A 17,518-nucleotide genomic window follows, 5' to 3' on the forward strand; every position below is an offset into this window, starting at 1 on the left:
CCAGCTAAAGAAGCTAACATTTTTGGTGAGATTTTTATTGAGACAGAAGAGTTAACATTAGATTACATTTTTAGAAACAATTTAACTTGCAGTTTGAAAGAAGAAGAAAAGGCTTTCCTAGACATGGTGGAGAAAAGGAGAGTGAGCATGCATGAAAAGGCAGGGAAATATAAAATGAGTGAGACAATATGGGATATTGAGATGGGAAAGGAGTTGAGGAATGGGGCCAGTCAAACTTTGGCTTTAGATGCACCACAGAAGGGTAAACTATGCATTACCAGAAGGAAATCCCAATATGATAACTATTTTGTTGGGACTAGTGAGTGCCATGATACATACTTTATTGCAACAGGATGGGGTTTCAAGGGAGGAGAAGATCCAGTTTTCCCGGGAGTGTATTATATTTGTGGGAATAAGGCTTGTTATAGGTTGCCTGACCATTGGTATGGCACGTGTTATGTTGGCCTGGTCTTTCCAAAGATTTTTCATATAGATAAGAGAGAAGATGTAGAACACATTAATCTACTAACACGTTTTAAGAGAGAAACTTGGTCAGAAATTGTAGGTGATATTTTTGGAGCTTTAATTCCAGCAGTGGGAATTTCTTTAAATGCATATGGAATTCGGAAACTGTCAACAGTGGTGGATCGCTTATCGTACCGCTGGAGGGTTTCTTTTGGTAAATACGGAAATGATTGCCGTACGCGCCATGTCTATGCAAAATCGACTTGCCCTTGATATTCTTTTGGCCAAAGAGGGTGGAGTTTGTGGAATGCTGAAAGTTCAACATTGTTGCACTTACATTCCTGACGAAAGCAGAGATCTAAAGGTCTATATTAAAAATATTACTGATTTGCATGAAGAATTAGTACCACTGGAAGCTGAAAGTATCTGGACTAAAATAGCTAATAAGATAGTTGCTGTTAAGAGTTTTATTGCTAAGATAGGTAGTACCATTATTGGTAAGATATTATTTCCTTTGACATGTGTGATTGTTGCCTTATTGATATTAAGATTGGGGTGTTTGTGTTGTAAAAACAGGGGAGGGAAAAAGAGAATAATTAGAGGAAATGCTGAAAAGAAACAAAAGAGGTCAAAGAGAGACCCACAAGAAATAGAATTAGAAGAATTGAGGGAGAGTGTTTACTTGGAGTCGAAGAGGGATGATGAAAGAGAGTCTGGTGTGTAGTGTCATAAAAGACATTTCAATTTTTCCTAAAAATGGGGACTACATTTTTTTTTGGGTTGGTTTTTGTGGTGATATATATCACCAAAGGGGGGATTGCTGGAGCAGAGTTTTCTATTGAAAATTTATTGAGATTTAAACTCCAGTTTATGTTTTATGTCATAATTAAAATTACTGATAATTATTTATTAATCATTAATTTTGTTAAAGTTTCTGACTAATCAACATTACTAATGAAAGTATTACACGCGGGAATGCATTTATGTTGCCTAATTAATATGTGAACTAAGTTGGTGAGCGAATTAATTAAATAAGTGTTGCTAAAAGTGTTATTTGTTTTGTGTTTGCGCTTTAAAATAACGCGTTTTAATGCTTCTTTATGTAGCAGATGGCTAGGTAATTGCATACACATAAGGGTATTAGTGGGTATTAACACTGTATTATCATTACGATGTAGTAACGTTGTTTTGTATTTCTTTTAATTAAGATGGTCCATTTTGGCATAATCCAAGATGGCCGATATTTACAGCCTGCATTCGAGTAGTTGAAATTTGATGAGAGGCCTCGCTGAACATGGTTGGAAACCACCTGACCTCGGCCTCTGACTGTATTAAAAGTTTCCGTGAGGACGGCAGCTCCAGGCTTGCTGCCAATTGCCCTTGGAGAAGGATAAAGCCACAATGAACTCTGATAAACTTGCGGTGGCTTCACTATGATTCCGAGGAAGAGCATTCATGGATGTATCATTTTTTAGTTTGAGCTTCCTTCTTCCGTGTTTTTATTTTTGTGATTTTTGTGAGCGAAGGTTTTCTAAATGTTGCGAATCAACATCCTTTCCTGCTCGCTCTGCTCAATGGCTCAACGGACATTTAGAGATTGTTACTTTCAATTTGTTAGTTTCCCTATAAATATTGTTAGACTAGAGAGGGTCTAAGGCCACTTTTTCCCGAACCTATGCTCGAGAGGATCGATGCTGATTGAGAGGACAGCGACTCGAGAGACTTCACTGAGAGACCTGTCCTGACCCAAATGACACTTAGCTAGAATAGGTAATTATGAGAATAACGATTTTGCTAATGATTGACTTTCTTTGAACTAATTAGATAAAAGATAACCTTTGTTCGAATTTCAGTGTCGGGTGGTTATTTCTTTGTCATTTATTGAGTTACAAATGTATTTCCAGTGTTTAAAATCATGACTCAAGACAAATCTTTTAGGTCGCATTGACCTCGCTTTAGACGCAGATTGTTTCGGATTTCTCTCATATATTCAGTGTGGATAGAGTAATAGAATGAATGTTAGTGTGATGGGCCCTAGCGTATGATGAGTGTATGTGCGTGTGACTGCGGAATTACTCTGTCCGTGGAAGTAGGGAGAATTTATAGGTTCCGATCTGCAGCACTACCTCCCCTGTGAGATCTCTGATATGCAGGGAGGTATATTAGGTTCGAAGTACCTGTAAGTAACCAGCCCATGTCCTGACAGCATTTGAGGAGGAGTCTAGTCCGGGCTCAGATTTCTAGCCCTGGCTTCCATGGTCCAAGTAGAAAGCACCAAGGAATCAGTCAAAATTGAGTCTTCCATCAGGCCCTACTCCCAATACTTAATTTGAACAGGTGGATGTCACTGTCACTTATTTCTGGAGATTTGCATTCATTTTTCTGCATCAGACATTTACTGAGAGCAAGAGAAGGAAAATCAAACAAAGTGCAAAGACAAAGGAAGAGAAAGATGGAAAAAAAATAATAACAGGAGAAAGCAGCAACCTGCAAGAGTGAGTTAAAGGGGCAGGGAGTGACTGTTAGTGGATTAAAGAGGAATGTGGTGGATTCATAAACTAGAAGCCTTGCTATTGGGCACGCCAACATTTAATGCACCTGGATGTGGGCTTCTGAGTATAGCTTTGGGCACCGACCCTCATTCTTTCACAAATCAAGCAGTGTCTGCTCCAGCCATTAGAATCGATGAGACTGACTCAAAGAGGCTCAAATCTACAAAGCTAATGCCAACAGACGGGAAGTAAACAACGTTGCAAATGTTCCAACTGCAGAAACGGTGGGCCCTTCTTGCCGCACCTCACATCAGTTCTCAAAAAGATATATATGGTAATAATTATCATGCAATCAACCCCATACGCCAGCCGCTGAATGGCGCTACTGTGCTCCAGATCAATAAAACATAAACAAAATGAAAGTGGGGGTGCACGAATGAGATAGTCCAAGAAGCCAAACGTTGTAACTTAATGTCCTCTTTATTTCAAAATAATTTTGGGTTGTAAAAAGATGGTCAGCCAACGCGTTTCATTCCCTCAAGGGGAACTTCATCAGGGCTTAGATCAATGATTATGTTCTTAAAAGTAGAGCAAGTCTTGAACGCTTGGCGAAGTATCGTGTAATTCACATATACTTCGGATTTCGGCAGTCGCCTACGCAGGGTTCCTAGTAAAGCGGCGCGAATGGATGAATGAAATAAATAAGACATGCTGTGTTGGGATTCATTTTATATGGTAAACGAGTTGGGTTATATATTCTTAAAGCATATATTGAATATTGTATTTTTGAATAATAAACATATCCAATTTTGCATCTATTGACATGCCCCTTTGGTTATTGTATCATGTGCCCTCATGTATGTAAAGATATATCATAGATGTTTTGGATCATGAGTTGCCTAAGATTTTTTTGACACATTACTAAAGCGGAGATCAACTCCTTCAGGCAAGTTTTTAATCTTCTGCAGTGCTCTTGCCGCTGATTCTAGTAATATTCCGTTGATAATTTGCCTTCCTATCCAAGACTATCACCTCTGTTAGTAGCCCCCTATCTAAACTCAGTTACTTCACTCTCACTACGCTGCAGGAAGTCCTTAATATCATCAAATCCACCAAATCTGGATCACCCTACGACCCATGTCCCCCCTCCATTCTTAAACAGATCCCCGACCCCACTGTCTCATACCTGATGGACATCTTTAGTGGGATGTTTACTAAAGGGATCTTTCCTAACATGTGGAAAAAGGCCTCTATTCTTCCACTTCATAAAAAACCTAAACTGGACCCAGAAAACCCGGCAAATTACTGTCCTCTCTCTAGACTGCCTTTCCTTGCCAAAATTATAGAAAAAACGTATAAATACTCAATTGAAGCAATTCATCCAATCATTTATTGGACCCACTAACTTTGGCTTCAGGGCCGAACACAGCACAGAGACTGCATTAATAACAAGCAGTGGCATAGCCAATAGGTCTCGCTTTTGGGACCTTATAAGTATTTAGTTATGCAGCACAATATCCTTGGTGCAACAACATCAACTGTTGCATGGCTAAACACTTATAAGGTCCCAAAGGCGAGACCTATTGGCTATGCCAATGCTTGTTAGCTAATTCAATGAGCGGGGCCTGCAAGCGCCTGGATACCCAATCGGGTAATTAGCCGTGCTTTATAAAAACTGATTGATTAATTGAGATACTTGCATTGTTCTAAAGTAACAGATGCAAGTAGAAGATCACCCAACATACTGAATTAACATAGATTTTTTGGGACAGACCAAATGCACAGATCTCATTTCAGGGCTTGGGAGAAAGTAGAAGGGGCATTGGTCAAGTACGCCAAGTTTGACGGCAATGAGGTAGTGGCTTTTTCTACTTATATGGATAGATAATGAAGAGGAGCATATAACCACCACAGTGAATGACTGGGACAAAAGAAATAATGGTTGCAAGTTTGGGCACTACAGGAAAGTAGGGGATAACCACACTGCTATCGCACATAGGTCCTGCACAAAATGGTACATGGTAGTCTTTCCTGCCCTTTTGATGGGGAGAACTGGTTTGCAACAAATACTGTCAGTATGCACTAAACCCTTTTTTCTATTAAAACAGAAGTAGCTGGTTTAATCAGTAGCTTCAGTGTGTAATGGATATTGTGAGATAGAAGGTAATTTTTTAATTGGCTTCACTTTATCTTTAACAAAGTCAATGGATGCAATATGGCTGACATCATTGGAATGGGTACAATTAAATCTTCAGACCCATGAGAATCAAACAATATATTTTGATGCTTTGACTTGCAAAGCACTGTTAATCTCTCATTCCCGCTAACTTGTGAAACATTGAAGAATACTCGTTCACCTGTGCAGATGACTATGCAGTTGAGTTTACAGAGAAAGTCTCTTTCTAACAAATTTTCAGATGAAGTGGGACTCAACAAAAAGGCCCATTTATCAGTAATAGAATCGAAAGTAATGGAAACAGTATCAGTAATGTTATAGGTAGGCCTGTGCGAAATGTAATTTATGCCCGTGTAATTCGTGTACTATCTGGAACTTTGTGTTAAGCTTGTTATGTGAGATTCCTGAAATTATGCCATTATGCCACTTAGCGACATCATGTGCCATTTTCACTAAATATCTCACAATCTGCAGTAATTTGCAGTGACAAATTACAGCGAATGCACAGGAACAAAACAAAACACAAGTGGCTGGTGTTTGCGGTACTCCTGTTTAAATGCACCCTCATGCTAAAAATGTACGCATGACTGCAGTTTACTCTAAAATATAGTGCAAACTGATAGATTTGCATTTCAGGTAATAATGCATAATTTCACTAAATATTACAGAATTTCGCATAATTACATGAAAGTAAACTACACGAATTTCAAACACCCCTACTTACAGGGACTTATTTGGGTTAAAATGCTCACTGCGTGGGTGGGCAAGCCCGAGAGAGGTAGTGGGAGGAATTTAGATGTTTGGAGGGCAGATCAGCTGGCACCGGTATCAATTAGGCATGTAGTGGGTTTACTATTCATAAAACACTTGATATAGGGACCGGGTTAATCTAATTGAATGAGAGTGTTAACAGCATACTTAGCGCCTCTTGGACTGTCCTAATGATCAATTTATTGATTTTGAAACATCTGCGTAATGTCAAGATGGGTTGGGTTGCAAGGGGATCCCTGAAGTTACTTTTGGGCAATCTCTTTTCCAAGGTCCGAAGTGACCACAATTAAATCACGACCCTCCAGAAGAATTCTGTTACTTTTTTCCCCTTTCATATGACCTGTCTGCACTCCACTCTGACCCCTTCTGGGTGCACCTCTCCCTTCTTTTATATCATCTGTGGAATCTGTTGCATTGCAAAATTTTGATTAATTTCATTCTTTCCTTTTTGAATGACCGCACAGTGGTTGCCCAATTTAACCATTTCAGCTAAACCCATAGTTTGCCATCCAATGCAAAGAGTGCGCCATTTATTCTGAACATTTGGCATAATCCTTGTAAAGAATCCTATCCCAAAGCCTTCTGAGGAGAGTCCGTAGGGTGGCCTATGCATAAATATTGTTCAAACGCATCTTTATGCCTGTCCAAATAATCTCCTGGTGATCCTCCCATATTTTTCTTGGAATTGGAGATCTTTGTCCACTCGATCTTGACAGACAGACTTCTAAGAAAAGTCTCCAATCAATCCTTTGTTGCTGCTATGTCAGTCTCATCCACCGGACTCTGTCATAGCCAATCACTTTTATGCACCAACCAGTCAGTCTGTCACCTCACACAGCTCCACCAATCTCAACAACTGATTTGCATCCACCCAGTTTGAATTATACACCTTAAACCCCATTTATATCTCCTAACAGAGCTGTATGGGATTATCATACACATTTCCTGATGTTGGGTAAGTCAGCTGGTGACCTGAGAAATGGATAGTGATTCTTCTTGTGGGATGAAATTACGATGCAATGTACGCAAAATCAGACTGCGGCGTACGGATGTCACAAAAGACCGTCTACCATGGTTGGAAACGCTGCAAATCTGACCACAGCAGATGGGGAAAGCTGTTCAACGGCTTGAAACGCCGCTCCTGCCGTGGCATGACTGCACGGCTAATTACGATGAGAATGCAGAGCTGGAGGACTGAGCACTGCGTCCGACCAGCACGCACGCACATAGGCCAAATGAATGGCGGACGGAACCACCTTCACAACAATGCCCGAAGTGTGCCTGTAGAACCACATTTGTTTGGGCACCTGGTCCAACACACCCCACAAGCGCGCAGGAACCAGATGTGGGCAAGGATCCACAGCAAAGTCAATGCCGTACGGACTACCCTATGCACTGTGTGTGACATCAGGAAGCGGTGGCTCGACCTCAAGGGCCGGGTCAAGCATCGAGCCCAGAGGAACCATGTGGCGGCCCAGAGAACTGGTGGCAGCCCTCCCATTCCACCACTAACCTTCACCGAATGGGAGGAGAAGGTGCTTGCCACAATGCATTCAGAGAGCCTCACAGGAATTGAGGGGGGAGTGGAGGTTGGTAAGTACTAACAAATGTCTCCCATCACACTGCAATGTACTGTTGTGCACAAGTGAGCCTCAATCGCCAGCCCACATCAAACTCATGTGGAATGCATGCTTTCAATATGAATGGATCACAAGGCTAGAATTTCCTTACTCAGCTTCAACTCACAGGTAGGTAGTCAGCTCATGCACCCTGGTCTCCCTCCCAAACAGCATGGCCCACCCTCCTCACCCCACAGCCATTTGTCAGCTAACTCAGTTGACAGTGCCTCCTAACAGGTAGGTAGCCATCTTAGTGGGGAGGGAGTTGTTTAGCCCTGACAGCAAGATCACAACTCCCACAAGGCCCTCTGTCTTCCCTCCCAAACAGCATGACCCACCCTCCCCACCCCACAGCCATGTGTCAGCTAACCCCATCGACAGCGCCTCCTAACAGGTAGGTACCCATCTCACTGGGGAGGGTTTGTTGAGCCCTGACAGCAATACCACAACACCCACAAGGCCCTCTGTCTTCCCTCACAGACAGCATGAAGCCAAATGATCCCCACAGCCCACACTTGGTCGCCAACTCTGGGAACCCCCATAAGTTGTAGGCAGTGCACATTCAGCTAATACCTTCGAGAGGCCACATGATTCACAGTGTCAGTGATGAAGTCACATGTAACTGCAAAGCAAAATATAAGAATGCAATCCCAAAAAGCTAATGTGCAAGTCCCATTGCCTCAAAGCAGAAAGACTTGGATCAACACAACACATGCATGAAAACTCTGTCAAACCTCACAAACCACGGGAGGTAAATACAAAAAGCATAACACAAATCATGAAGTTGCGGCATAGTAGTCAGATACTCATAGAAAAGACACAAATGTCCAAGCATGAGCTGAATTGGATGAGCAACAAGTTGGTACCAGAGGACATGTCCTTGGAAATACAAATCTGTATATATAAATTTGTTTCTTCAGCCATGTCACATTGCTAATGAGCAATGTATGTACCTCCACATCACGTCTGACTGCTGACAAACTGTTATAAATGCAGAGTAATGCCAAGGCAAAATGTAAGGCCATCTCAAATGAAATGGGTTACACATGAACATCAAAGTTGTGCTGTGTACTGAACATGCTGACAATATAACCTCTCTTCAACAGGTGACTCGCTAGCAACAGCAGGCGACTGTGACATGGGCTAGCCCAGCCAGTCTCCCCCCAGGAAGGTGAACCCTCGGTTGCGGACTCCCTGGTCCTTCCGGATGAGGAAGACGGACCTGGCCCCTCTGGCGTGCCCAGGGCAGCTCAGTCTCTGGCCCTCACTGTCCCTACCACCACCCCCATGACACCCACTACAGCTGCACCGCCAACGCAGACCCCTGCAGCAACGACCTGTGGGGCAGCCACCTCCACCATCACCACCGCTGCCTCCAACACTGTACCTTTTCCAGCAGTTGCAAATACCACCAGGCAGACCGAGGATTCTGGGGACGGTGTGCAGCGGCAGCGCCTGGCACCGCCACAGGTCAGTGGCAGCAGAGCAGGTGGGAGGCCAACCTGGGTACAGCCACAGGAGGACAATGAGACTGAGTCCCTGGACACCGTGCTAACTGTCCTTGGTGTATACCAGCAGAACGAGGGACAGATAGACTAGGTCCTTGAAGAACTGTGGGAACTCTGCCGGCTACAGAGCTCCATGGACACTTGCTTGGGACAACATGTGGAGTACATGGGCCAGCTTGTGGGTGTTCTGAGGGACATGCATGTGGCTCAAATCGCTGCTATCCCCCACCCCCGTGGCCAGGCGGATGATAGTCTCACCACCTCAGCAGCGGCCACAGGGAGGGGTGAGTCACACCACGGCGAATCCTCAGACACCTCTGAGAATGCAGCAGGTTCCCCCCCAGCCAAACGGAAGAGGGGGCATCCAAAAAAGACCCTGGGAGGATCACGTGGCACAGCACCGTGCCATACCAGTTCTCAGAGCAACCGCTGATGTCACCAATGTAACCACAAGCATTGGCTTTGTTGTAAATACAAAACCACATTGCCACAAAGGTGGGAGTGTTTGGTTGGACTTTGGAACTCTACCATTGTGTGTTCTACCCTAACTATCTGTGTACCATCACTTTTCAACATCACCCCTCACCTCTCACTCACTGCAAAATAAACACAACTCACAACAGTATGCCATTGTGTCAAGAGCATTTTCAGTACAGTAAGTAGCATGTTAACTCACATTGCAATGTATCTGAATATGAAAAAGCGAAAATCCATTGAAAGAGTTGAGGAACCTGGAAAGACACAAGGAAATAACAGTGTGTTGACATTTCATAGAATAAAGCACACCACTAGGCAACACTGTACAATATGCATTACAGATAACACCTACCAAGATCATCAACATGGACAACAGGGGGACTGGAGCACACGACTGCACCTCCCAACACAGTTTAGCCCTTAGCAACCTGGTAAATGCAGTTCAGTTGAAAAGCTTACTTCTGTTACCGATGTCGTGTGTCACCAAGGTTGGTGCAGGTCATTGCTGTGAATCTCGTTATCCTCCTACATCAGTAGGGGTAAGATACATTTTGATCGGTGTCAGCTGAGGAAGCTGCCACATTCTACTCGGGTCTCTGTACCTCTCCCTGCCCAACTCAGGTGAAACACCTCAGTCACATGACAAGTAAGCATCATGACTGAACTGCATTTACCAGAATGCTAGGGGGTGAAGTATGCTGGGAGGTGAATCAGAGTGCTCCCATCCCACAAATAACATCATCATGAACATGACGGAAGTTGTCACAGATCACACAGCGCAGAACAATGAAATTCTTAGCAGTGTGCCCACAAGAGCCAGCATCACAACACATCCTGTCATGTGGACGATGGTGACATTGGCGGATTCACACACTCAAGCACTGTTGCCCAGGGATGTTCATGAGACATGTGCGATCTATGCATGTTTACCCACATGAACACCAGCCCCTGACAACATACCCATGCTAAATCTGTTTTACAACCAAAGTTATCTTCTCCTGAATTAGCACAACTGCTGCAGTTACAGGGCAGGCATCACGTATATAGGATCTGTTGCACGCCGTGTTCCTTGCTGTAGCAATGTTCTCCTTACTCCCCCATATGTGATTGTGAATATTCATTTGTGGCCTCACATTCCCACAGCGAAAGCATACTTGAATAAGTGAGCAGGCACAATGGGCTTCTGTTTCAACAAGTAGTCGCTTACACATCAGCCATGAGACCTTCGAATTCCAGGTGCCTGGACCGTCCCGCGCAATTCAGTCACTGCTGAACATGGCACTCCCACTTTTTTCTGGGGAACTGACACAAAAATTATCGAAAGCCTCTGATACTGCACGCGGTTGCACACTTTTTTCAAACTTGTGGGCTCTGGCCTTGTCCCTTTGTTTCATGCTATTTTTAGAGTACTACCGGGTGTCCTTCCTCCAATTTTCAGACTGCATTTAGTGGCTGTACAGCTGAGCACTCGTTCTAAGAGTGCTCTCACGCCATGTTTGCCCGACCTGTGATCCAGGCGAACCCCGGTCAGTTGCAACTGTACCGTGACCGCATGTAGCTTCTCTTTGGATGTGTCCCATTAGCTGTGCTACGCATCAGTTATAGGCTATCCTTAGGCTATGCCTGTTTCACCTGCGTGCAACCTGTGTTCTACTGTCGCCAATGCCCCTTTCACTGGGCCATGGATGTCTGCCTTTAGAACACATCCCCTGCTGCCCTGAATCATGAGCTGTGGGGGAGTCCTTTGTTGGTTCATGACTGCTTCCGTGATACATGTTTGTGGGATGCCTTTCAATGTGTCAGACAGGCTGCCCGCTGCGCCTGTGCGTTTGCGCAATGGCTCCTGTGCCATGCCTACATTGAACCTCTCCCAGGTTGCCATGGGATGCTCCTTTCATCCTCTTGGTGCGAAGATCACATATGTCCCTTCATACTGCTGGATTGGATGACGGTCCTTTTTGCTGAAGTTAATTTGGATCGTCGTTTGGAACTGATTGCCTTCGAAGCTGCCTGTGCCTTCTTGGATTCGTAACTACTTAACAGCAACAGGAACTGTTGGTGACTAATTCAATATCCATTTACCATTTTTCACTCCTACTGGCAGGACTTGTCATTCCGCTCTCTGACTTATGCCCTGTCTACATTAGCTTTGACTCTGCTGACCTCTGCGGTCTGTTTCACTTGGTACCACAGACCTGAACAACGGGAGGCTGTCAGCTGACCGTCATGGACATTGTCGACTGGCTTCCTTCATTCAGCTGTAGCGCATGGAATTTACATGGCGTAGTTGTTTTGCAAGTACCTTAGTATATGTCTGTCACATGAGAAGTGTTCGCAGAGCTTGTTCTGTGCGTGGTCCAGGAGTACTGCCTGAACATTCTGTCCGTGGTCGGAAAACATTGTCCGTTGTCATTCTGTTCTGGTCAGGCCCTAGCACCCCGACTCAACAAAGTGTCACAGCTAATAGAGGACACAGGTGCCTTTTAGATGTCATGGGAAGGTGGGCTAGTTGCCCCACACTTGGAGAGTGATCCATCCAGTGATGAGAGCGACACAGCACATGCGATGTACATTTTACCATGTATTGGCTAAGGAATGGGGTCTGCTGACAAAGCCCATAGACCTGGGACATCTCATACAACTCCTGCCAGCAAGGGGTGGGGAGATATTGATATGACATCTTGCTTCATGTGATATGGCTGTGTCACTATGGTAACTGTTTTTCTACTCATGCATTCTCAACTTGTTGCGGCACGCATGTTGCATGTTTTGACACTGTTCTTAACAATGCACATTTCAAAGCGTTTCTTATCTTCAACTTATCTACTTGTGTACAGGCGCTTGAATACCTCTGATTGAGTAGGAGAGCTAGTGAGGCACTATAGCAATTGGATCCTGTGCTTCTGGGTGCTCAGTCCCTGCCTTCCCACGTTCTCTAATCCTGCACATAGTCCTGAATGTGAACAGAATCCCAGCAACAATTCTCAAAGTTTGTGAGACAACAGCAAGGCACACAGACACAGTCATAGTCACTCATTGTTAACTTACACTCAACCGAAAAAATTGACGATGAGCTGTTGACGCTGGTCAGGGCCTTCTTCCTCACCACTGTAATCCTCACTGGGCATGGGTGGGTTGGGAGCAGGGGGCTGGTGCTGTTCATCGTCGTCCAGAATCAGGGGGATCCTTTTGGGCAGGGCCGGGTTGTGTAGCATTCAGCAGGCGACTACCATCTGGAATTCCTTCTGTGGTGAGTACATAAGTGCACCACCAGTCTTGTCCAGGCACCTAAATCTTGACTTCAGCAGTCCAAAAGTGCACTCCACCACACAACATGTCCTTCCATGTGCATTATTGTATTGGACTTCACCTGGCGTTGTTGGATTCCGCAGTTGGGTCAGCAACCATGGACGATTGGGATCCCCAGAGTCACCTAGTTGTGAGACAAACAGGCAAACAGTGTAATCTGAATATGTGAGGAGAGCAGCATGTTACACATACATCATAGTCATTGACACAGCCCACTCACCAACAAGCCAGGCCCGCTCAGGTGCAGATTGGCCATCAATTGGGGCATGGTGCTGTTCTGCAAGATGTAGGAGTCATGTGCCAACCCAGGATACTTTGCACACACATGTGAGATGATCTGATCCGCCTGGCATACCACTTGCATGTTGATGGAGTAGTGGTGTTTGCAGTTCCTATAGATGTGTTCACTTGCCTGTGGTGTAATGAGGGCAATGTTGGTACCATCAATGGCTCCCACTACATTTGGAATGCCTCCCAGGTCAAAGAACTCCCCCTTTACAGCTACCAATTCCTCCCTCCTCGGGAAGTGGACATGTCTGTCCTTGTAAAGCATCAATGCTGACAGACCATCACGCAACAACATGCTGAACATGGGCTGTGACATCCCACCGGAGCTGGCCACGGTGTACTGGAAAGACCCAGTAGCGAAGAAATGCAGTGCAGCCATAAACTTCACTGTAGCAGACAATGCAGCTGGATATATTCTTTTGGCCTTCAAACGGGGCTCCAACTATGCACAACCACAACATTGACAGGACTCATGGTCACGTGAAATTCACAAGTGACCTGCATTCAGATGTTTTTTTTCTTCACTCACTCAACATACTGACACTACGACATCCAAAGAAGTCGATTTGTATGGCATATAGTACACTGCTACATCTAGGATGAGCTGCCCTGTGGTCAGATGGCACAGCACTTGTGTTTCCCAGCATCAGTGCTGAGTTGCATGTAACTGCTGTCAATGCACGACCGCAAGCTTTAGTCCCACAATACACAACAACATTACAGAATGAGCGCAGTGAGTGTCATCTGGACAACGCAACATGGATATACAGCACGGTGGACAAACATGTGGACATTATGGGGTCAGTCCTGCGTGAGTGTGTGAGGAATTTGCGTAACAGACATTGCAATGTTCACCTGAATGAGGCACAAATGCACATGGATTGTGTATACATGCCCACATGGCTGACAATGACCGATGATGTCGGTCAGAGCTATGTTTGTTTGTTCCACATGTGCACTCCTATGACATGTGTGAGAACATTTACACGCAATGGCAGCTAGGCACACTGCACGCCACACCAGTACATGTGTTGGGACGGCTAGGAATTACAAATATGTCTAATTTGTAGACAATGGACAACTCTAATTGTCTGCCTACTTCACTGGCCCTTCACAAGACAAAGCCCTGGCCAAGAGACGCCAGTCAGATGTCAAGGGATATACAAGCCATGTTCCCAGGTTGGATGTTTCATTACACAACATTGGCACAGTGCAAGAGACCTTTGTCCTTTTTGACCTCTTCCCTTATTTCAGTCCATGCTGGCCACGAGTCATGACAATGTATGTAATTTCACTCTCCTTTTCTTGGACATACCATGTGTTTGAAGACTTAACTCAAAGGGCACACTCTCTCATGCAAGCTGGTCACTGTTCTAGTTGTTCTGATGTACCAGCCACTCCCAGAGGGCTGACTTACCCCCCACCCCACAGCCACCCAGCACAGGCATCACTGGACATCTGACCCTGCCAACAAACAGGGCCGGACGCACGTGCCCTGGGCCAGTTCTCCTATACATGTACAGTGTCTGTGTGGTTACTTTATATGCATGGGGGCCTCATGCCCCACAACATTACACATGAGGTGCACCAATCACTTTAGGCAAATGAGTTGTGATGTGTGATGTAATTTGCATGGCGCCAATGCAAATGCAGTATGTGTTTGCATGTGCGGTAGCTGGCATCCACAGCAATGACACGCATTGCTCGAATTGAATGATGCAGGGTTGCGGTCGCAGCTTCCAGGCCGCCGCGGTGTGGCACCCACTATGCGAATAAGCCATCAGCCAATGGGAGCCTTAGGCATACAGTTTTTGATATTGCGGTGTGCGCCCTCTGCAACTGCGGGGCTCGTCATTGGCCCTAATCACCTTCTGGGACACCAAGAGTCACTCATGGGGATTGGGTGGGCCGCACACTTTGCATTTGGCAGGTTGCCACATTCATCGTGGTGCCGCCATGCTTGCTGGGTGTTGTAGTTGTTCAGGGGTTGCATGCGTAGAGATGTTTGGTATGTACCTCTGCTGCTGAGCACGGCAGCGTCTTATCTGCCAGAGGTGCAGCAGGTAGAGCAGCGGGAAGGCCTGTGGCGCAGGATCTATGGTGGCTCCGGTGGTTTACATGGGTTCTGTATCGGCTCTTCCTTTCTGTTGTTGTTTTTCCGCCATCTGCAATGTGGTGGTTTTTACGCGGGGGTGGAAACGGCTGTTTTCAACATCGTAATCTGGTTAGTAGACGGAACGTGTTTCCGCTCGCCGGTCTTGCTCAGTTGGCTCCATCCACCACCCTTGCGTATGCAAAAAACATGCGGAGCCTGAAAGACCGCTCCGGATGGAAAATGGCCTCTGTTGGACGATTATAATTCGGTGGCCGCAATGACCGCATCCGGAGCAGGGGAAATGAACGGTTTCAGCCACCGCAACCAGTTGGGATGGGCTTCCGCCCGTCATCGTAATGAGCCCCTAAGACTCTTTTGAGTAATAGTTTGACTTTTGTCCTGGTCTGCCTGGCACCTCTCTATGGATTAACTAAAACAGGGTTGTGAATGGGAATGATAAATGGTGGAATCAACCTCTTGCCCTTTGCACAGCCCTGTGTCTGCACGCGACACCTGCTCGCGCATTGTTTACTTGTGTTTCCACTGCCAGCAGGACTGCCGGCACGGTTTCCAGGTGCACCCACAGCGTCTCCCACTGGCACGGGGAATCTCAAGACATCTGGAATGCCCTCTGTTTCTCTGTAACTTTCTCTGGTGGTTCCGTAATTTGAAGCTTCTCATGAGTCTGATTTATCCCGCAGACTTTCGTCTCATGCTAGTACTGCTCGCTTTCTCATACCTTTCGAGAAAAACTGGTCACTGCTCTGCAACTGCCTTATTTTTAGGATCCTTTAGCCATTCCCTCAAATGAATTAGTTGCTCTAAATCTAGGACTCATCTTTCTGGAAAGTTCTTCTTCCCGTCTTTATTAGTGAGTCCTAGCCACTGCTTTCAATAGTACACTTTTTTCATACTGGTGATGCATAGCATGGCCAGAAGCCGCTTTCACTGTGGGCTCTTCCTTAACCTTAGACTTCTTGGCCCCAATTGTTATTCTACATCAAACGCACAGGAATACAAGAAAGTGTGTGCCAACCTTGGGCCAAAACTCATCCTGTTGAGGAAGGGAGGGAAATAGGCAAAGAGGGAGCTGTCAATTAATGTATCTAACTGATCTTGTTGAAGAAGAGTAGGAAAGTATCTTTCTCTCACATCCACAAACCCCCTAGCGCTTGACCGGTAGTACATTGGCCCGTCAGGGGAAACAGAGGAACAGAGCCAGCTTAATCAGTGAGTTTCCTTTGCATACACATTCTTCCTTACATGGCCTGTCATAGATTCCTGGTGCTCCTGCCAGTCTTCCCTTTTATGCACCCCTCTGTCTAGACTCTAGAGCTTGCTTAATGCTGTGGGATGCCCTCACACTGATAGTTTGGCATGGTAAGGTATGCAGTGGTGCTTCTTTTGCAGAAACCTAGCTAGAAGGCAGCAGAGCACTGTTCAGGGTGAAAGACAAACATAAAGTCAACCAGTAATTGGAGTAGTAGCTGGGCTGTGGATGATTAATACATTCAAATATAGTGTTCTTTAAAGAGGTGCATCTTCAGCTCTTTTCTAAATTAGAGGTGCATTGGGGTGGTCCTGATGAATACAGGATCATGTTCCTGCTCCTGGTTGCATAGATGGAAAAGACTGATGTCCTGTTTTTTCTTCATTACACTTCTCAGTCTGCAGGCTGATAATGTCCTGAATTTTCTATCTGGGACTTCTCTCACCTCTCTACCCAACCAGTCTAATCCTGTCATCTCTTACCCCGGTGACTGATGGGCATATTTTGTAGTCAACAAACAAAGAAATAAGCAAGTTTTGACTTAACCTTGAATTCAGCTATGCTCACAGTGTCCAGATCTATTAGCAGCTGGAATTCTGGGCCATGCTCAAACCCCGGTGTAATCCGGTCCAGTTCTCTTCTCTTCTCAGGCAAAGCAAGGCAATTCGTGGCCCAGGCTGGCACCATCCTTTGGAAGACAAATCAAAGTCTTCATTTCCTGAGGTCTAAACACATTTATTAAGATAAAATATAACACTCACACTCTCAGTGACACAACACTTCGCCAATTGAGATAAAGAGAAATACAACGCTAACTCCTCCCAAAATGTACTCGGTTCTATATACATGCAGCCCATTTGCAACAAGAGACCAGGGCTACAGACAGAAGTAGCAATTGTGTAAGGTTTAAATAGATATTTGGAAGTGTAATCATTTTGTCCCCAAGAGGCGGCTTATAAGTTTATGAAGATTTCTACATCTTTATTATTGACAGTGCACTGATACTTGAAACACAATGTTTTAGAGAATTTGTAAATTATTTTTTCCC

General features: G+C 45.1%; 1 protein-coding gene across 6 annotated transcripts in view; it reads right to left on the reverse strand.

The window, feature by feature from the left end:
- The window catches only part of LOC146871926 (uncharacterized), a 519,066-nt gene that overhangs the window by 333,291 nt on the left and 168,257 nt on the right, over window positions 1-17,518 (reverse strand). For 4 of the 6 annotated variants that reach the window (XR_014981220.1, XR_014981218.1, XM_085652182.1 and 1 more), the window contains exon 3: window positions 17,017-17,158. The exons of 1 other annotated variant lie outside the window; for it this stretch is intronic. Coding sequence is in view for 2 of the 5 variants with exons in the window: in XM_085652182.1 (XP_085508308.1) it covers window positions 17,017-17,157 (141 nt within the window). In the remaining 3 variants the exon portion in view is untranslated. Of the gene's footprint in view, window positions 1-9,707; window positions 9,763-12,556; window positions 12,942-17,016; window positions 17,159-17,518 lie in introns of all 6 variants that reach the window. One more of the 6 variants, XR_014981219.1, reaches the window with a different exon arrangement.

The sequence above is a fragment of the Triturus cristatus genome, chromosome 1_1, assembly GCF_964204655.1.
Source record: "Triturus cristatus chromosome 1_1, aTriCri1.1, whole genome shotgun sequence".
Classification (NCBI taxonomy): domain Eukaryota; kingdom Metazoa; phylum Chordata; class Amphibia; order Caudata; family Salamandridae; genus Triturus; species Triturus cristatus.